General features: G+C 47.2%; 4 protein-coding genes across 4 annotated transcripts; 1 reads left to right on the top strand and 3 right to left on the bottom strand.

Annotated features, from left to right (window-relative positions):
- Positions 1 to 7,043: 7,043 nt before the first annotated feature.
- Positions 7,044 to 8,585, top strand: CI109_104943 (uncharacterized protein; the record flags this gene model as incomplete). The annotated part of the gene is made up of 5 exons (XM_032007385.1): positions 7,044 to 7,175; positions 7,253 to 7,361; positions 7,437 to 7,690; positions 7,755 to 7,916; positions 7,980 to 8,585. 5 exons carry the CDS (start codon positions 7,044 to 7,046, stop codon positions 8,583 to 8,585), a joined length of 1,263 nt encoding a protein of 420 aa, XP_031858291.1.
- Positions 8,586 to 8,827: 242 nt separating this feature from the next.
- Positions 8,828 to 9,601, bottom strand: CI109_104942 (uncharacterized protein; the record flags this gene model as incomplete). The annotated part of the gene is made up of 4 exons (XM_032007386.1): positions 8,828 to 8,884; positions 8,989 to 9,039; positions 9,144 to 9,260; positions 9,389 to 9,601. The coding sequence occupies 4 exons, from the start codon at positions 9,599 to 9,601 to the stop codon at positions 8,828 to 8,830; spliced, it is 438 nt and encodes a 145-aa protein (XP_031858292.1).
- Positions 9,602 to 10,781: 1,180 nt separating this feature from the next.
- On the bottom strand, positions 10,782 to 12,185 carry CI109_104941 (uncharacterized protein; the record flags this gene model as incomplete). Its single annotated transcript, XM_032007387.2, has 6 exons — positions 10,782 to 10,911; positions 10,975 to 11,117; positions 11,185 to 11,293; positions 11,425 to 11,612; positions 11,737 to 11,991; positions 12,081 to 12,185. The coding sequence occupies 6 exons, from the start codon at positions 12,183 to 12,185 to the stop codon at positions 10,782 to 10,784; spliced, it is 930 nt and encodes a 309-aa protein (XP_031858293.2).
- A 338-nt stretch (positions 12,186 to 12,523) lies between these two features.
- Positions 12,524 to 14,536, bottom strand: CI109_104940 (uncharacterized protein; the record flags this gene model as incomplete). Its single annotated transcript, XM_032007388.1, has 4 exons — positions 12,524 to 13,455; positions 13,525 to 13,864; positions 13,926 to 14,196; positions 14,280 to 14,536. 4 exons carry the CDS (start codon positions 14,534 to 14,536, stop codon positions 12,524 to 12,526), a joined length of 1,800 nt encoding a protein of 599 aa, XP_031858294.1.
- Between the last annotated feature and the right edge of the window lie 750 nt (positions 14,537 to 15,286).

Below are 15,286 nucleotides of genomic sequence, written 5' to 3'. Positions count from 1 at the left end.
GGGCAGGAAGTGGCTCATAAGACATGGGATCTGATAAAGCATCAGCAGCGCTTTATTGGGACATGACCCAGAAGTAGAAAGCTGCGGTGAAGACAGTGATACAATGTAAATGATCATACCATATTGGGACCCATGGGATGTGTATGATTCTGAGGGGGAAGGCATGATCAATCATTTGGGTATATTGCTGGCTTTTGTAAGAACTTACCATTGGGCATGCTGAAATCTTCACCCATGATGGGGGAGCCTAAACATGTCTAGGTCAGCTCTATGTCTCTGTGTGTATGGTCTGAAATACATAGTTCAGACTTACTAAGATATGCATTGGATTTGTCAGTGCCAGCTTGACCTATCAACACAATGGTCGGTGGACATCTACATCGCCTTTTGGCTGGCCAGCCAACAAATCACTCACCCATAATACTTTGTCCATAATCAGTTCTGTAACCTGGAAATCGCTCATAAAGATGGGAATAGTGCTGACTGCCACCTGCAGCATCTGGGTTTATGTGCTTATGCATCAGCCTTGAGTCAATGTTGTGGGATATCTGGACTGTACTCAGGACCCACCAGAGAGTGAATTGAGGTTGTTGTGGTATTCCGCAGGAGGTAGTGCTGAGAAGAGATTTGTCAATGATCAATGACAACACCCATGCGGGAGCCTGGATCTCCTTACCTATGTAAGATTGTCCACCCCCAGTGTTGTATTGAGAACCATCTGATGAGAATGCTGTGTGACTGGAGACTTGCAGAGCAGTGTTGTGTTGAACCTGATATGTTGAATGATATGATGAGGATTCCTGTTGCTGTTCTTCCGCCGCCTCCTTGCTAGTCTCCAAGAGGGCCTTGTCAAATGCTTCTGGGTCAACTGGTGCTAGCTCAAATGCTTCTGGGTCAAATGGGGGGAATGACATGGTGGAGATACTGTGGTCTGTTTCAGTAATAAGGGTGCTAGTTGCAATAGAATTGTAAATGTAGTTTGGTGTAGTTATTGTTTGTAAAACATGTAGGCCACAGTGGCTTTTATAGACGAACAGTGGGATTCTGCTACACTGCTAAAGCAGATTTGTCCCCATGCAGCATTTTTTTGTCCTTTGACAGTTTCATGCAATCAAAGGACATGTCATTGCACTGAAGACACAAAAGGGGTCTGAGGAAGACACAAAAGGGGTCTGAAGAAGACGTCAAAGGGACTTCACTTACAACAACATCACATTACGTCATAGGACTATGCATGCCATGGCATCTTATTGCATCACATTACAGTATAGGAGACTAAAATAGCCTATGAGATGATGTCATATCACTCCATATCATAATATGTCATGGCCTGCTGCATTCCACTATGTGTCTCATGCTGCAGTATGTTACATGACATCACTTCAGGTCATCACTAAGCAATGATGTCACATTACAACACATTGCATCATGTCTCAACACTTGCATTGTACTACTTAGAGACATTGCCTCATATTACATCACATAGGTATACATCACATAAAGTCATGACACATCATAACAAAGTGTGTTGAACTACATTACATCAACAGACGTCAAAATGACATAATGTGCTATATCACGATACAGTACAACACATTGCATCACATTGCATCATCAGGTGTCATGACTCATCATCCATGTATATGTTCAGACATCATGATACATCCCATTACATCAGATTACATCACATTTCATCATTGTATGTCATGAGTAGGTGAAAATAACCCCTTTGCATCATCCCACTTCACACCACATCATATTACATCACTGTCATTGTTATGAATCCACTTTGTCCCTTCCAAACACACCTCCAAATCTAACCACCAAACTTCGAAATGAAGAACAATAAGACTTGGACCCACCCCAACTGTCACTTGTCAAAAGTCTCAAGACTCCAATGATTTTGTATAGACAGTGTACTGACTTCATCCCAACATTGCACTGATTCTGTACCAAACACTGTTGTAGTACTCCACCAAAGGTCTCATAGAGGGTCCAATGTAATACCACCAAGATCTGACTGAAGAGAACAACTGTCTCGTTCACCGTGCCCTTGCTGTTGCTTTGTCCGAAATTCATCTGTATCTGAGTTGGGTGAGATTAGAAGGGTGTATGTGTACACATCTCATGATTCTGTGGAGGTACTATTCTGCTATCTACCTACACACTCATTTCTAAGCTATGGAGAGGGGTTACATTCAGTCAAGTTGTTGCTGAACCTCCGTCAACACCACAGCAATACTCCAGAGACAGCAGACCAAAGGCTGTCCTCTGACGTTGCTTTCAGACTTTCAAAGGAGTTATTCTTGCTGAACCGGTCCTTGTTCTACCAAGGCAAAATCCACCAATTTTCATCCTGTCTATCCACATAGCTGAGTGAAGCCTCTGTCAACTTTTGCAAGTCACCTGCAAATATTCTTGCAGCACAATGCTACCACAAGAAGTTGCTTTGGTCATGGCCCTTGATTGATTACCCTTCACAGCCAATACCAATGATGGCAACAATGACATCCAAGGAACCTCAAGGAGATTGCTTCGCAACAGGGGAAGCCACATGTATGACTCCATTACAGGGTGAATGCTTCCCACCAGCTGTACTTTGCCAGCACCCCTTACATTGTGTAAACATTTCCCTATAATTACATCTAACTTTGTAGTAAACACATGCACATGCACTTGCACTCTTCTACTGACTCCTTCACCTCTACTTGATCTGCTTCCCCTCTCTTTGTCCATGACCATGATCATGTTAGAGTTTTTGTTCATTGTGCCTTGAACTCTGTGACCTTGGAAGATGGAACCTCTCAACCTGTAGCAATAACCTCATCCTTGCTGATCTGTGCTGCACTACTATTGGCTGAGCTTGTCTAAAGGCTGCAATCATTCATGTATAGTGTGCTGGAAGCTTGAGATTTGATGATAAGATCCCTGAGACTACAAGGACGGACAAAGCCAGAAACTACAGATAGTATCATTCTACGGCACATACCTTTTTGCTTGGGAGATGGATCTCCATCATGAGAACCATTGTACCACCAAATTTGGCTCCCCCATTCACCTCCAAGTGTCCCATGACCTCAATTTCAACATCTGACAGTGTCTCTGGGTAAGCAGCCTGATTTGAAGACCTCATGCCATGGCTATATTTACTGAACGCGTCATGGATCACAGAATAAAGAGGAGTGTTGCTGCTAGTCTTGTAAGATGGATCATTGCTAGTGAATCTGGTCACCTTAAGGATGCTTCCTTGGTCCTTTGTGGGGTACGGCATTTGAAAGCGACGTTTGATGGTTGCATACCGCCCCTTTTCCGTCTCTGCAGTGCGTGGGGAGATAACAGCAGCCCATTCTGACAAGTAGTGTGGAACACCATCGATAGGCTCCATCTTACTCAACAAAACTGAATGTTCGAATGTCGTCCAGGTGATGCCTTGAAAGACCTTGCAAGAGGTGTGCCACACAGGTACATACTTGCAATCTCCTGTTGAGGTAACAGAGTGGCTATGTTTCACCCTTTGACGAGGGAGCACTTTTTTTACATCAAAGGCCCACACGACCCTGTTAATATTTGTTCGCTCAAACTCATACACATACACACAAGACAATTTCTTGTCAAGCTGTGAACGATTCAACAATGAGACTCACGGCCAGCATACCAACATTCTCTGTTTGATTCTGCACCTCCTTCTTCTTGAGTCAGAACGTGAGACTGTTGTGAGAACTGTCCTAGAGGAGCATGGGACGATCCAGCTATTGCAGGATTTGCAGTAGGTTCTGTAATCACAATGGTCAAAGTGCATATCTTGACTCTCTCATCACATGGTCTCACCAGGAATGTTGTTCCAATTGTAGGAAGCATAGCTGGCCTGTCTAGAAACGGGCTGATTGAGACTGAAATCTGAGCCTATCATGAGCATGTTTATAGGACATAACCCAGATAAGTGACCATGTTAGGGGTTCTTCACAGGGTCCAGAAACTTACCACCTGGGTCTGCAAAGAATTTGGACAATCCTGAAGATCATTAAGAGATCAAGATCATTGTCACCTGTGCAGATTGCTGGCTTATACGAGAACTCACCACCAAGCATATTGAACTCCTTACCCACATTGGCATTTCCTTGACACACCCAATTAGCTCTATGACCCTGTCTGAGTGGACTGCAATCTCCAGACTAGACTTACCAAGATATGCACTGTCTATGCCAGGGTAGAATGTGCTAGGTTGACCTGACAATACTTTTGTCAGTGATCACATACAATGTCTCTATGTAACCAGCATATCGCTGACCTACGACACTTTGTCCATGACCACCTCTATATGTTGACTCTTGTTGATAGCCACTGACAGGCTGTGTTTGATAAGTACAACCTGGATAGGGCTGGGAGTCTTGTTGTACAAGGGATACTTCACAGTGACCCATCTGAAATAGGACATAGACACTCACCTGCAAGAGTGTGAGTCGCTCTTCCCAAACGAGGGGGATCTATGTGTCTTTGCATCAGCCTTGTATCACTTTGTGTGTCCCCAATTGAGGTTCAATCAATGGAATTCACCTGAATATGCATTCGGTACATTGTGGTACCCCAAGGCAGGAAGCACTGAGAAAACATTTATCAATGATCAGTGACAACACCTGCAGGGAAGCCTAGATTACCTTCACCTGCGTAGGATGATCCATCACCGACAGAGCATTGAGGAACAACCGATGGGTATGATATTTGACTGGCAGCTTGTTGAGCAAAATCATCGTTTGTTGTTGAGCGATCAGGTTTCTTCCCCTCAGGAACATCAAGAGCATGTTGAAACAATTGGTTGAATGGTTCATCTGGCATTGTAGGCTTGCTTGAGATCTGCTTTAAATGAGGGAGAAAATAACTGGTGGTTCCTGGTTGAGATGAAGGTGTGACTGTAGCTTGTGTGATGGAAGTTATGTAAAACACATCTGGGCCAGGGATAATGGCTTTTATATACAAACGAGGGATTCTGCATCCCTTCCAACAAATAGGCGGCAACACACAACTATGTTCGATCTCTTGGCAGTTTCATAGGATAAAAGGTGCGCCAATGAGAGAAGCAAATGTCTTGGTGTACTGAGGAAACAAAGGGATTTCAGAAGCTAACACGGCAGACTGTCACAATCCTGCTCATTCCCAATGCCAAGCAGATCATGGTGTGGTACAACACAGTCCGAGGAGGATAAAACAGACATTAATGAAGGCTCCATTGGGTCGCGTGAATAGTGTGGGCGGAAGTCAACTGATGCTCTCAGAAGCTTTGTTGAGGGATAAGATAGCTTCTTATATGATTTTCATACAATTGACCCAACACCAATGTTGTATGAGACGTACAATATGGGTACTCAGAAGAAGGACAGTGTTTTGGAGCTGTTTTGTAAGTCCTTCCTTTCCTTTCAAGGATCAAAAATAACTCAAAAGAGATCTCACCAAACCCTCAAACTCAAGACTCCTTGTTGCCTGTCAGGGGCGTCACACCGACCAGCCAATGACCAAGATTCGACCCAAAACAGTATTGTAGATGTGAAGTTCGCGTGTGTCATGGACTTAAGGGTATAACATATATACAGCTAAGTCGAGACTGATCGGGTGACTACTAAGATCGTGGCTACGGTGGCTAAGTTCATGTACTACGGTGAAGACTAAAATCGAGAATCACTGGGGATTCATTCTCTTGACTATGGTTGTTCCTTCATCTATATCCCTTTGCGATTCTCACTCGTTCTCGGTTATGTTCATGTTCCCGGTTGCCAATTGCTAAAAGGCCATATTCTGGACTCACATGTATTGGTAAAGATCTAAGATTCGCGGTACGACGATGTGATAGTTCTAAGTTCGTATAAACGCGTCGAGGTTTTATGAATTACGACGAGTTTTGTGGCATGTTCGCGATTATCGGTTTACGGTCGTGACATTGCCCCTCAAAGTATCTAAACCACCCACTCCGACAAACCTTATCATCGTCGCAAGTCTCACCCAATCCTTCCAGACCTGTAACCCTGTCAACCAGTTCACAAGTACTCCAAGTCATACATTGTCACTTCTTACTTACCATTTGCAGTCCACCTTGTCTTTGTTTGTATAAAAGAAGACTTGACAGGGACAAGTTGTGACTCTTAAATTGATCACACATTACATCACAAGAAGCTGAAATGACCCGTTGGTATTGCATCATGCTACCTTGCACCATTGCCCAGCACATCAGGCTGCACCGTATTACATCATAGTATATCAAACTGCATCACATTACATCACATTACAGTACATTATGCATCACCTATTGCATCACATTACTCTGACACATCGTGTCAGAATGATTACACATCACATCATGTTACATTACAATACACCATGACTAACTGGAAATAACCTATCACATTGTACCATGTTGAATGACATAACATCATATTACATCACTGTCATTTATGGGGGCCATGTCACACATTTCTAATGACCCTTCTCATCCCAGTGTGTTGTTTCTTCCTTGTCATACACATTTTGGTATTCTTTTCCTCTCTGATGATCTGGTTGAAAGCCATACCGCTGTTGTTCTTTAAAAAAACACTTAGCTTTCTGTGAGTCAGAGCCCACAACGCTCATTTTGAGTTGGCCTCTTCAGATTCTTGTTGTCCTTGTGATTCTCTTTGTGTACCTTGTCCATCTTGACAGTGTATTTTGACACATTTGGCAAACATCACCTCAACTTTGTTGCTATGCTGTGATAGGGCTTTGATGACTGAAAGTCTCTGTAAGTCAACATGACAGATTGCCTCATACTACATTGTTATCAATCACTTATTCAGATCAATGAAGGAGCCGCCAAGTATGTAGAAGTGGTTTGCCTTTGCGTCTCAATCGTGATATAATTTTGAGTTGAGCAGGGTTTCCAATTCCATGACTTGATATGTGGGTGGCCACAATAGATTAAGCCGGATAGGAGTGCCGGGTAGTCGGTTAACTCGATATCTAACTGCAACAACATTTAATTATCTTCTCGGCTCTGCATAACTTCCTTTACCTACGCAGCGATGTCCACACCTCAGCCGCTCTTCCCGCATGCAGGACCATCTACGGACCATACAAGACCGTCGCTGTTCGACCTGCTTGCTCAAGAACAACTGCGAGATCTCTTCCATCCTGTCGTCAGATACGTCCTTTCGGTGAGTTGGGTTACGCTGTCCGGGCCAGTTTCGTAAACCTCTAACGCTTACCCTCTCGTTGTGATGTGACTTGATAGTACTTTGCACAACGGTATCCTCGATATCTGTTACGACTATTAAACCATCACGAAGAGTTTTTCGCTCTTCTGCTCTTGTTGCTAGAGCGACACCATCTCAAACGACACAGTAAGTTAATCTCGGTTTCGCCCATCGCACAAGTTCATCTGGTAGGGTGCTCATTACCTTCGTATTGACGTGCAGATGCGTCGATATCCGAGCACTTTTATGGCCTTCGTATTTTTCCCTCTCATACCATCTCGACGCCTCGATTGTCCTCGATCGAACCTCCTCGTAGACGGAATTTGAGTCGAAAACAAGGATGGGGTTTATTGCTCTTCCTCGTCGGATTACCCTATCTCCGAGCTCGAACGCAAGACTATTATGAGAGATTAGGAGGAGGGAGAGACGAAGACGATATAATGGAGGATGTACCAACGGGAATGGCAGTGACTAAGGTAAGCTATACTTCTTGACATTTTGCAAGGTATGAGCGATCCAGCTTATGACATTGACGAATAGGGCCAAAGAGCGTTCAAACTCTTGTATCCATATATAAATCTTGGAATCGACCTCACGTTCCTTGGGTACGATATTGCGTATCTGTTCGACAAGTCAGATAGCTATAGACCGTGGCATAGATGGTTAGGTCTACGAGTCGCGCGTCGCGGTCCAGATGACGAGGTTAGTCAAGCACAAATCCGCCCTAAATAGTTCAAGCTGACGCTTGATTGATATAACATATAGGAACAAGACAATCCGACTTCCCTCTTATCGAGACTACCACCACTGCTTCCTCCACTACTCCTCGCTCTCAAATTATCACAATGGTGGTACTCCCCCTCCTCGCCACGTTCGTTCTCGCCTCTCACTTCCACCCAAAACTCGATCGCAGCGACGCATGCGTCTATACTCCCCCCGAGACCGCTACCAATCTTACCAGAATCGGGGCTATTACCTCCAACTCCACCTCAGACTCCGCCAGCCGAAGTGGGAGTCGAGGAGAAACAGCTCGCGGAAGGGATAGTAGTCCCGAAGCAGTACGTCGTAGGAGCGGAAGGATATGGAAAATGTCCGTTGTGTAGGAGGAAGTGGCAAAACCCGGCGGTTCTACCAAGTGGGTGGGTAGTATGTTGGCGATGCGGCTGGGATGCAGTTGAAGGAGATGACGAGGATCGTGACGATGAGGAGGAGGCTGAGGTGGAACTAGGCGATGACAAAGCGACGGATGATGTAGGAAAGATCGTGGACGAGGTGCGACAGAGTGGGACGAAGCTTTCTCGAAGGAAGGGAAGATGTCCCATTACGGGTGTCGTCGTGGGCCCTGGTGAGCTGAGGAGGGTCTTGGTATGATATATGTCTACTTGTGAGCTTAACATAACATCTGGACCAGCGATGGCAGCAGCTAACCCTGCCACAGGTTGTATTGCGTTGCTAAGTCAAGGACGTATGCATGCATTCGTACTAGCCAAGATAACAAGGAAACCTGACAGAAGTAACTCGCAAAGACGACTTCTGCACCCGTGTACAACCAAAACAAACAACTCGGTCAAAGATTACAACACCCCGTCTGCCGTGAGAACCACTGAACCGTCTCACTCTGCTTCAGCGATCGCACCGGCGTCGACGATGTCGGATCGACGGAAGGAGATCTGAAGCACAATGTCAGCGTTGCTCTGCCAATGTAGACAAGCGCATATCAGGAAGCGCCGACAGGCCAATGCCGGAGAGGACGATGAAGAATGTTCAGGCTCACCTTCCAATCTTCGCCTTCGGTATCGAATGACGTGACTTTGACGAATTCAAACTAACGCCAAAAAGTCAGCACAAGTACCTTCACCGAAGGCCACGAAGTTTTATAACAGGAGTAGTACACCTAGTCCGGAGTTGTGATGTTGAGTGTTGACTCACCCTTTCGTCAGCCTTGATGGCATGAAGCAAGTCTTCCGCGTCGTGAGGTGTGAGTGTGAGATCACGTCCGTCAATGCGAACATTGCCACCGGACCAGAGGTCAATCAGCACGTGAGGCTGGAAGGGCACACGAGATGTTAGCGTGGTTATCAAGCTAGGCAGAGTGTAATGCGGAGCAGTGTCCATGACCAGAAACATTTTCGAACGGGGATTTGTAGACCGAAGGCAGATTGAGACGGACTCACCTCCTGACCTGCAAGTCTACAAACCATATCCTCCGCTGACCTTGAGTATGTAGAACTTGTCGATGTGGTTGAATTCGAAGATGAGACTGACAACGAACGACTAAGCTTCGTCGTCTGCGAGTCGTGTATGATCTCGTTGACAATGGACTGGGAGAGCACTTGGGCGATGGAGATGTGAGGAGTGACGGCGGACTTGATTGAGATGGCGGACATGGTGTCTGAGCAATTAGTAGAGACGATATGGGTAGTGTTTGATAGGAACAGAGTCAGACAGTACTTGAGTCGGTGGGACTTGTGCGATGTGAGTAGTGAGCTGACTGTCTGGAAGTGTAGTAGTGAAGTGAGTCAGTGGCGAGAGACCAGTTCATGAACCTCTCCCTCGACCTCCTTTTATGCCTTTCAGTCCATATCATTCCAAGTTGAGCCCGACCATATCGGCTCATGATCATCGTCTGATTTGCCGGATCTACGAATCCGAAAGCAGGACCCATGGCCAGGATCCGGGAGATGTAATGTTGTGGTGGCGAGTGTTTACCGTACCACCCCTATTCAGTCCTCGATCATCGGAGTCAGGTCCAATAGTATGGTAGCACAAGGAGATTACAAAGGTCAGACAGCACCCTCCTGGAAGCTGTATTAGCTATGTTGGGGCCGAAAACGAAACGTCGGGGATAGATGATCTGATGATCCGTGAAGATTGCATCACATGTCAATCAGTTGATGGGCAAGTGATTGGCGAATCAGATCAGTCTATGCCCATATGGTCGCAAGCGATCGAGCAGCTCGTGTGTACGTGCATACACATAAAGCCCGGAACCCCGTCTGATCTTCCCTTGCAGGACAACGCAATTGAGGTGATCAACAGTGTGCTCAGTTGTGGCGTCCATGGAATTGTGTGGGTTGGCAGACAAGGATATTCTCCGAACAACACACCGATCGGAGCTGGTGTCGCTTGTTTGAGGGTGATCACCATTCTGTGGTACACTCGGTGCTCGCCCCCGTCGCATAAGCATCGTAATTGAACCGACGACGAGAACGAAAGGCACACTTTTCCGAAGGACAGTATACAGATAGGTGCGGTTTGTTGTTTGAGGACAGACAGACCTTTCGAAAGAGTCAGGCCCGATGTTCCGGAGTGGCCGGTGATGTCGGAAGGTATGAGGGTGACTTCACCGAGCTGTGTATAGCATGACATGCTGTGCTGTGTGGCTACATCCACATTTGATCACGCCGAGGGTGGAACCATGGAATACCCGAGCCGTACTGCGTAATCATGGTCATTTTGATTGCATGCTTCTATTGTCCACACCATTTGTTCCTTATCTCCTTCTCTCAAGAGATCCTCCACCACACCCACCAGGCCCGGGCATCCCGCCTTCTCAGCATATCCATCTTACTTGGTCTTCGGTGCCCATCCTGGACCAGCAAGCTCGTACGACTTCGCCTCTTCGGCTGTGAGGAGGGGGAAGTCGTCCTGGAAAACAGCGAGCTGTTCTCTCAATCGATAGTCCTTTGAAGACGTGCTGATCGGCAGATGTCTTGCGTCAGCTATGGTGTCGAACGGAGAAGAGGATGCGAAGACTCACGTAACAGCGACAACGCCAGTACTCCTTAACCAATCGAGAATGGTCTGACCGACAGTCACTTCTTGACCATATCGCTTCGAGAGCTCTATCGCAATCGTCTCTCCAACTTTATCAGCAGGACCTCCGGGTGTCTTGGTGATGGGCTAAGAGTAGGCCTGTCAGTCTTCCATCGGAAAGTGGTGATATTGCGTGTAGGAGGCAGCCACTCACTGTCAAGGAAGAGTATGCTTCGGTGATGATACCGTGTTTCTGGGAGAGTGCCAAAACGGGAGCGTTTGCTAGGGCGTTGTACGCATGGTATCGGATCTGGTTGACAGCGCTGCAAGGTGTCAAGAGGGTCAACATCGGTCACGATTCCCGCTGATACATTATGTCAAACGAGCACGATGCTCGCATGAGCGAAGGCGAGCGATCAGGAGACGAGTGGATTGTAAAGCAGATCTCACTTACGGCTTGATCTCAGCAAGCGAGAGAAGCTCCTTCAGCTGATCGTGATCGTAGTTGCTGACGCCGATACTTCTCGCTCTACCATCTCGCTTGAGCTGTTCGAATGATTTCCACACTTTGGCGATACCGCCGCCGTTATCGGCTGCTCGAGGGAAATGGATAAGGTAGAGATCGAGATACTCTACGCCGAGCTACCGAGGAAGGTACATATAGTATCAGCTATACACACATTCTGTGTGTTGTGTAGAGTCTGAAATGGGAAGCTGGGATATAATGCGACTATTGACGGAAGCTAGATCGCCATAAGAAACTCACCTCGGAGATGGTCTTGTTGAATTCTTCCTCAACAGATGCCCCATCCAGCGCATCATATTTGCTGGTGATGTACAACTTCTCTCTCTCGACGTCGGTTTTCGAGAGAGCAACACCGACGCTCTTCTCGTTGCCATAAACTCGGGAGTTGTCGATGTGCAAATAACCGTTCTCGATGGCGAGGAGCACAGCGTCGGTAGCTTCTTTCCCGAAGAGAGCAGATCCGCAGCCGAATGCAGGGGATGGGATGGTGTTGCCCTGTATAGAAACACATGCTCTCATTAGTACCGATCCAGCAAAATTCATCGGAGAGGATAAAGCAAATCCTATCAAGGAGAAACGCTCACATCGTTCAGCTTGAAGAGCTGGTGCTTGGGATAACTTGGTTTGGAAGTCATGGTGACTTGGGACGAGGCGGAGAGCAGCCCGACGAGGATTTTAGGAATCCACATATTGTTGTCGGTCTTTTGTAGAGGGGTTAAGAGAAGAACGTAGAAGAGATGTTTGCAAGATCAATCATAATAATGTCGGTAGTAACCAACCCATGAGGTGATCATTTCCATCTTTTTCGGACGAGTCCGAAGATCGTGAGATCACGACATCATAAGCAAATCGTGGATCTCTATCGAAGAGCAACAACATGCAAGGTGAACAGTACGATATCGACGTTGTGTTTTGTGATGCATATCTCTCTTGAACTAAATATCGCGAAAGACGGAGAAGGAGTGTGCTGCATACGCAAGTCTGAATTATAAATGGTCTATCTACACAGCGTGCTGAATACTGTACTCTAGAACAAAACACCCTTGACCTGCTCGACCTCTGAAACCTTGATGTTCTTGATCAAGAATACGAAACCAAGAGCCAAAGCCATGATGGCGGTACCGGCGATCAACATTCTACTCTGAGCCTCTGCGTAGGCGTACATGATCGCCTCTCGTGTAGCGTCACCGATAGGATAACTGAGCTGGATCTCGAGACTGTCGTAAATGTCTTGCAAGTCCGGGAGAGACTCAGCCGGCAAGAGTCGTTCCAAGGCGTTAGGGAGAGTGTGGGTCCAGATTGCTCCTGAGATGGAGTTACCGACCGCACCACCACAAGTACCGAACAGACCGAGCAAGGCGAGGACGGCCGCAGCGTCGTTGTGTGAGGAAGCGGCGAGGACGGCGACTTGTTGACAGATGATCATGGTACCACCACCGACAGCCAGGAAGATCTGACACATGATGATATAACCCAAGTGCATGTGGGGCTTCCTGAAGTAGATCATCAAGCCGACACCCAGCATGTAGAGTGGGATAGCGCCGAGGAAGAGCCATCGGAAGTAGCCGGTCTTCTTGATGAGCAAACCAACACCGATCAACCAAATACCAGAGACGACATCGAAGATACTGCTGATATATCCAGCGACAGAGATCGAGGTATCGTAGTTGACCTGGAGGAAACTGGTGAAGTATGATGCCCAGCAGTAGTAGGCGATCTGGTAGACAAAGTCACAGAGACAGGCGCCGAGAACGGTTCGAGAGGTGAGGAGCTTGTAAGGGATGAAAGGTCGAGGAGCGAGGTATCGTTCGGCAACACCGAAACAGATGAGAAGGACAAATCCGACGACGAGCATCGCGATGATGTGAGGGGATTTCCATTGGTCGGCAGCAGAAGCAGCAATAGAGAATGGAAGAAGGAAGAGTACCAAACCGGCAGCCAAAAGGAAGACACCGAGGACTGCGCAGGAAAAGAACATACATGGTGTCAGCGACTCTTCCTCTTGTAAAAGATAAACATCAAACTCACCATCGAACTCAATCACGTAGTGGACGATTGTCTGCTTCAGAGTACGGTCACTTTTCACCTTGACCAGCAATCCCCTCTTCTTCGCCAATCTCCGGTTGTACTGCAAAATCGAGAAGAGGGGGATAGCGACAACAGGAAGGATGATGGCGAAGCATCCGAATGCCCATCGCCAGTTGGATTCGTAGAAGCCTTCAGAAGCCTTGGGTCCAGCAAAGGCGGTGATGATGTAAGGCGAGGAGGTAAAGGCGTAAGCCAATCCTCGGTCTCGGAGAGAAGAGGTGTCCGCGGTGATGACGTCGATACAATAGATCATTCCAGCGAATCCGACAGAGTAGAACACCTAGGGGGGATGCGGAAGTCAGTGATCATTCCACGTAGACTCGTCTCGTCAGAGAACTCACCTGCGAAGCAGCGTATGTTTCAATGTTGGTGCAGGTGGCACTGAGAATCAAACCGATAGTCGCAATTGTTGCCATGATGGCGAAACCAATTGATCGATCCCACAAGTTCAGGATCTTCGCGATAGGCATGTAAGCCGCAGCACTCATGACGCCTGAAACGATGGAGATGACGGGGATGAGGGAGTGAGCTTCAAAGCCACTGGTCACGTAGGCTGTGAGATTTCCAGTGATCGAAGATTGGAAGGCGTTGACGAAGTACAAAAGGAACATGCTACGAGGTGTGAATGCCACTTCAGTCTCCATTCTGCTCTGAGTACTGGTAGGGAGGGCATAGCCAATCCTCGCCGCGCTCACAATGTATAGACAAGACCCAAAGAAGTCTTGTTCCAAGTAGCAGTGATAGCTTCTGCGTTCTGAACACCCGCTTGAGCATTCTCGTCGATCATTTGTTCAAGTCCCGCAGGTGACGAAGACTCTTCCGGGTGGTTGAGCTTGCCTCCTTCGTAATCGTCACCACTGGCACCGGCATCACTGCCCTTGTGCTCGTGCTCATCGCTCACGGCAGCCTGTTGCGATGCGGGATCCTCGTAACCGAGTTGTTGGACTGACATTGTGGCCTGTCGTCGTTTGTATCACAAAAAGTGATGATTTATCTGTATGCGTCGAAATGACTACACGAAGAACAAGTGGAAAGGCGAAGACCTGCTCTTCTTACTCGCTCGCCTGATGTTGTTATAGTAGATGGGTGAAGAAAATGTCGTGCGCCGTGGAGTCGGGGTCAAAATTTCATGCGTGGTGCTTTGCATGCTTGACGTCCCGTACGTTACCTTCCTAATCTGATAATTTGGGCTATCTGATTTACCCATGTGAACCTGTGGATCGCATGAACCTGAAAGTTTCGGCCGGTAGTTCTCTTGTGCCGCTCTCTTCTTCGTTCCTATTTTATTCCTGATGCTTTCGCCCGCCTTGCTCCTTCCGCTTTCGTCCAGCAACCCCCGGCCCAGGCTGCGATCTTCAATGGTCGCGATGGTAAACCCGACGCCTTCTGTCCTATCGGGCGATATCCTGTGCTCTTCTAGGAACGAACGTCAGGGAAGATAGCAGACTAGCAATGTTAGCGAAAGGTCATGCTTCACTTCCCTCGCTCGCTCCCACCGCAATGGAAGGTCCATCGCATCACCGCTACGCGATCCTCGCGACAAGCGAGTAACCTGACTCACTCTGACCTCCGAGAAGGAGCAGAACAAACGGAGCGTTCGCTCTCCCTTATTGCCAAGGTTACCGTAAAAGTTTTGCGCTTGGCGAGATTCTATTTACGACATCGTTCTAATCTGATAGGAAGAGACGGAAATATTTACGGC

The sequence above is a fragment of the Kwoniella shandongensis genome, chromosome 8 (genome assembly GCF_008629635.2).
Source record: "Kwoniella shandongensis chromosome 8, complete sequence".
Taxonomy (NCBI): Eukaryota; Fungi; Basidiomycota; class Tremellomycetes; order Tremellales; family Cryptococcaceae; genus Kwoniella; species Kwoniella shandongensis.
This window is presented reverse-complemented; position numbering and strand designations above follow the sequence as displayed.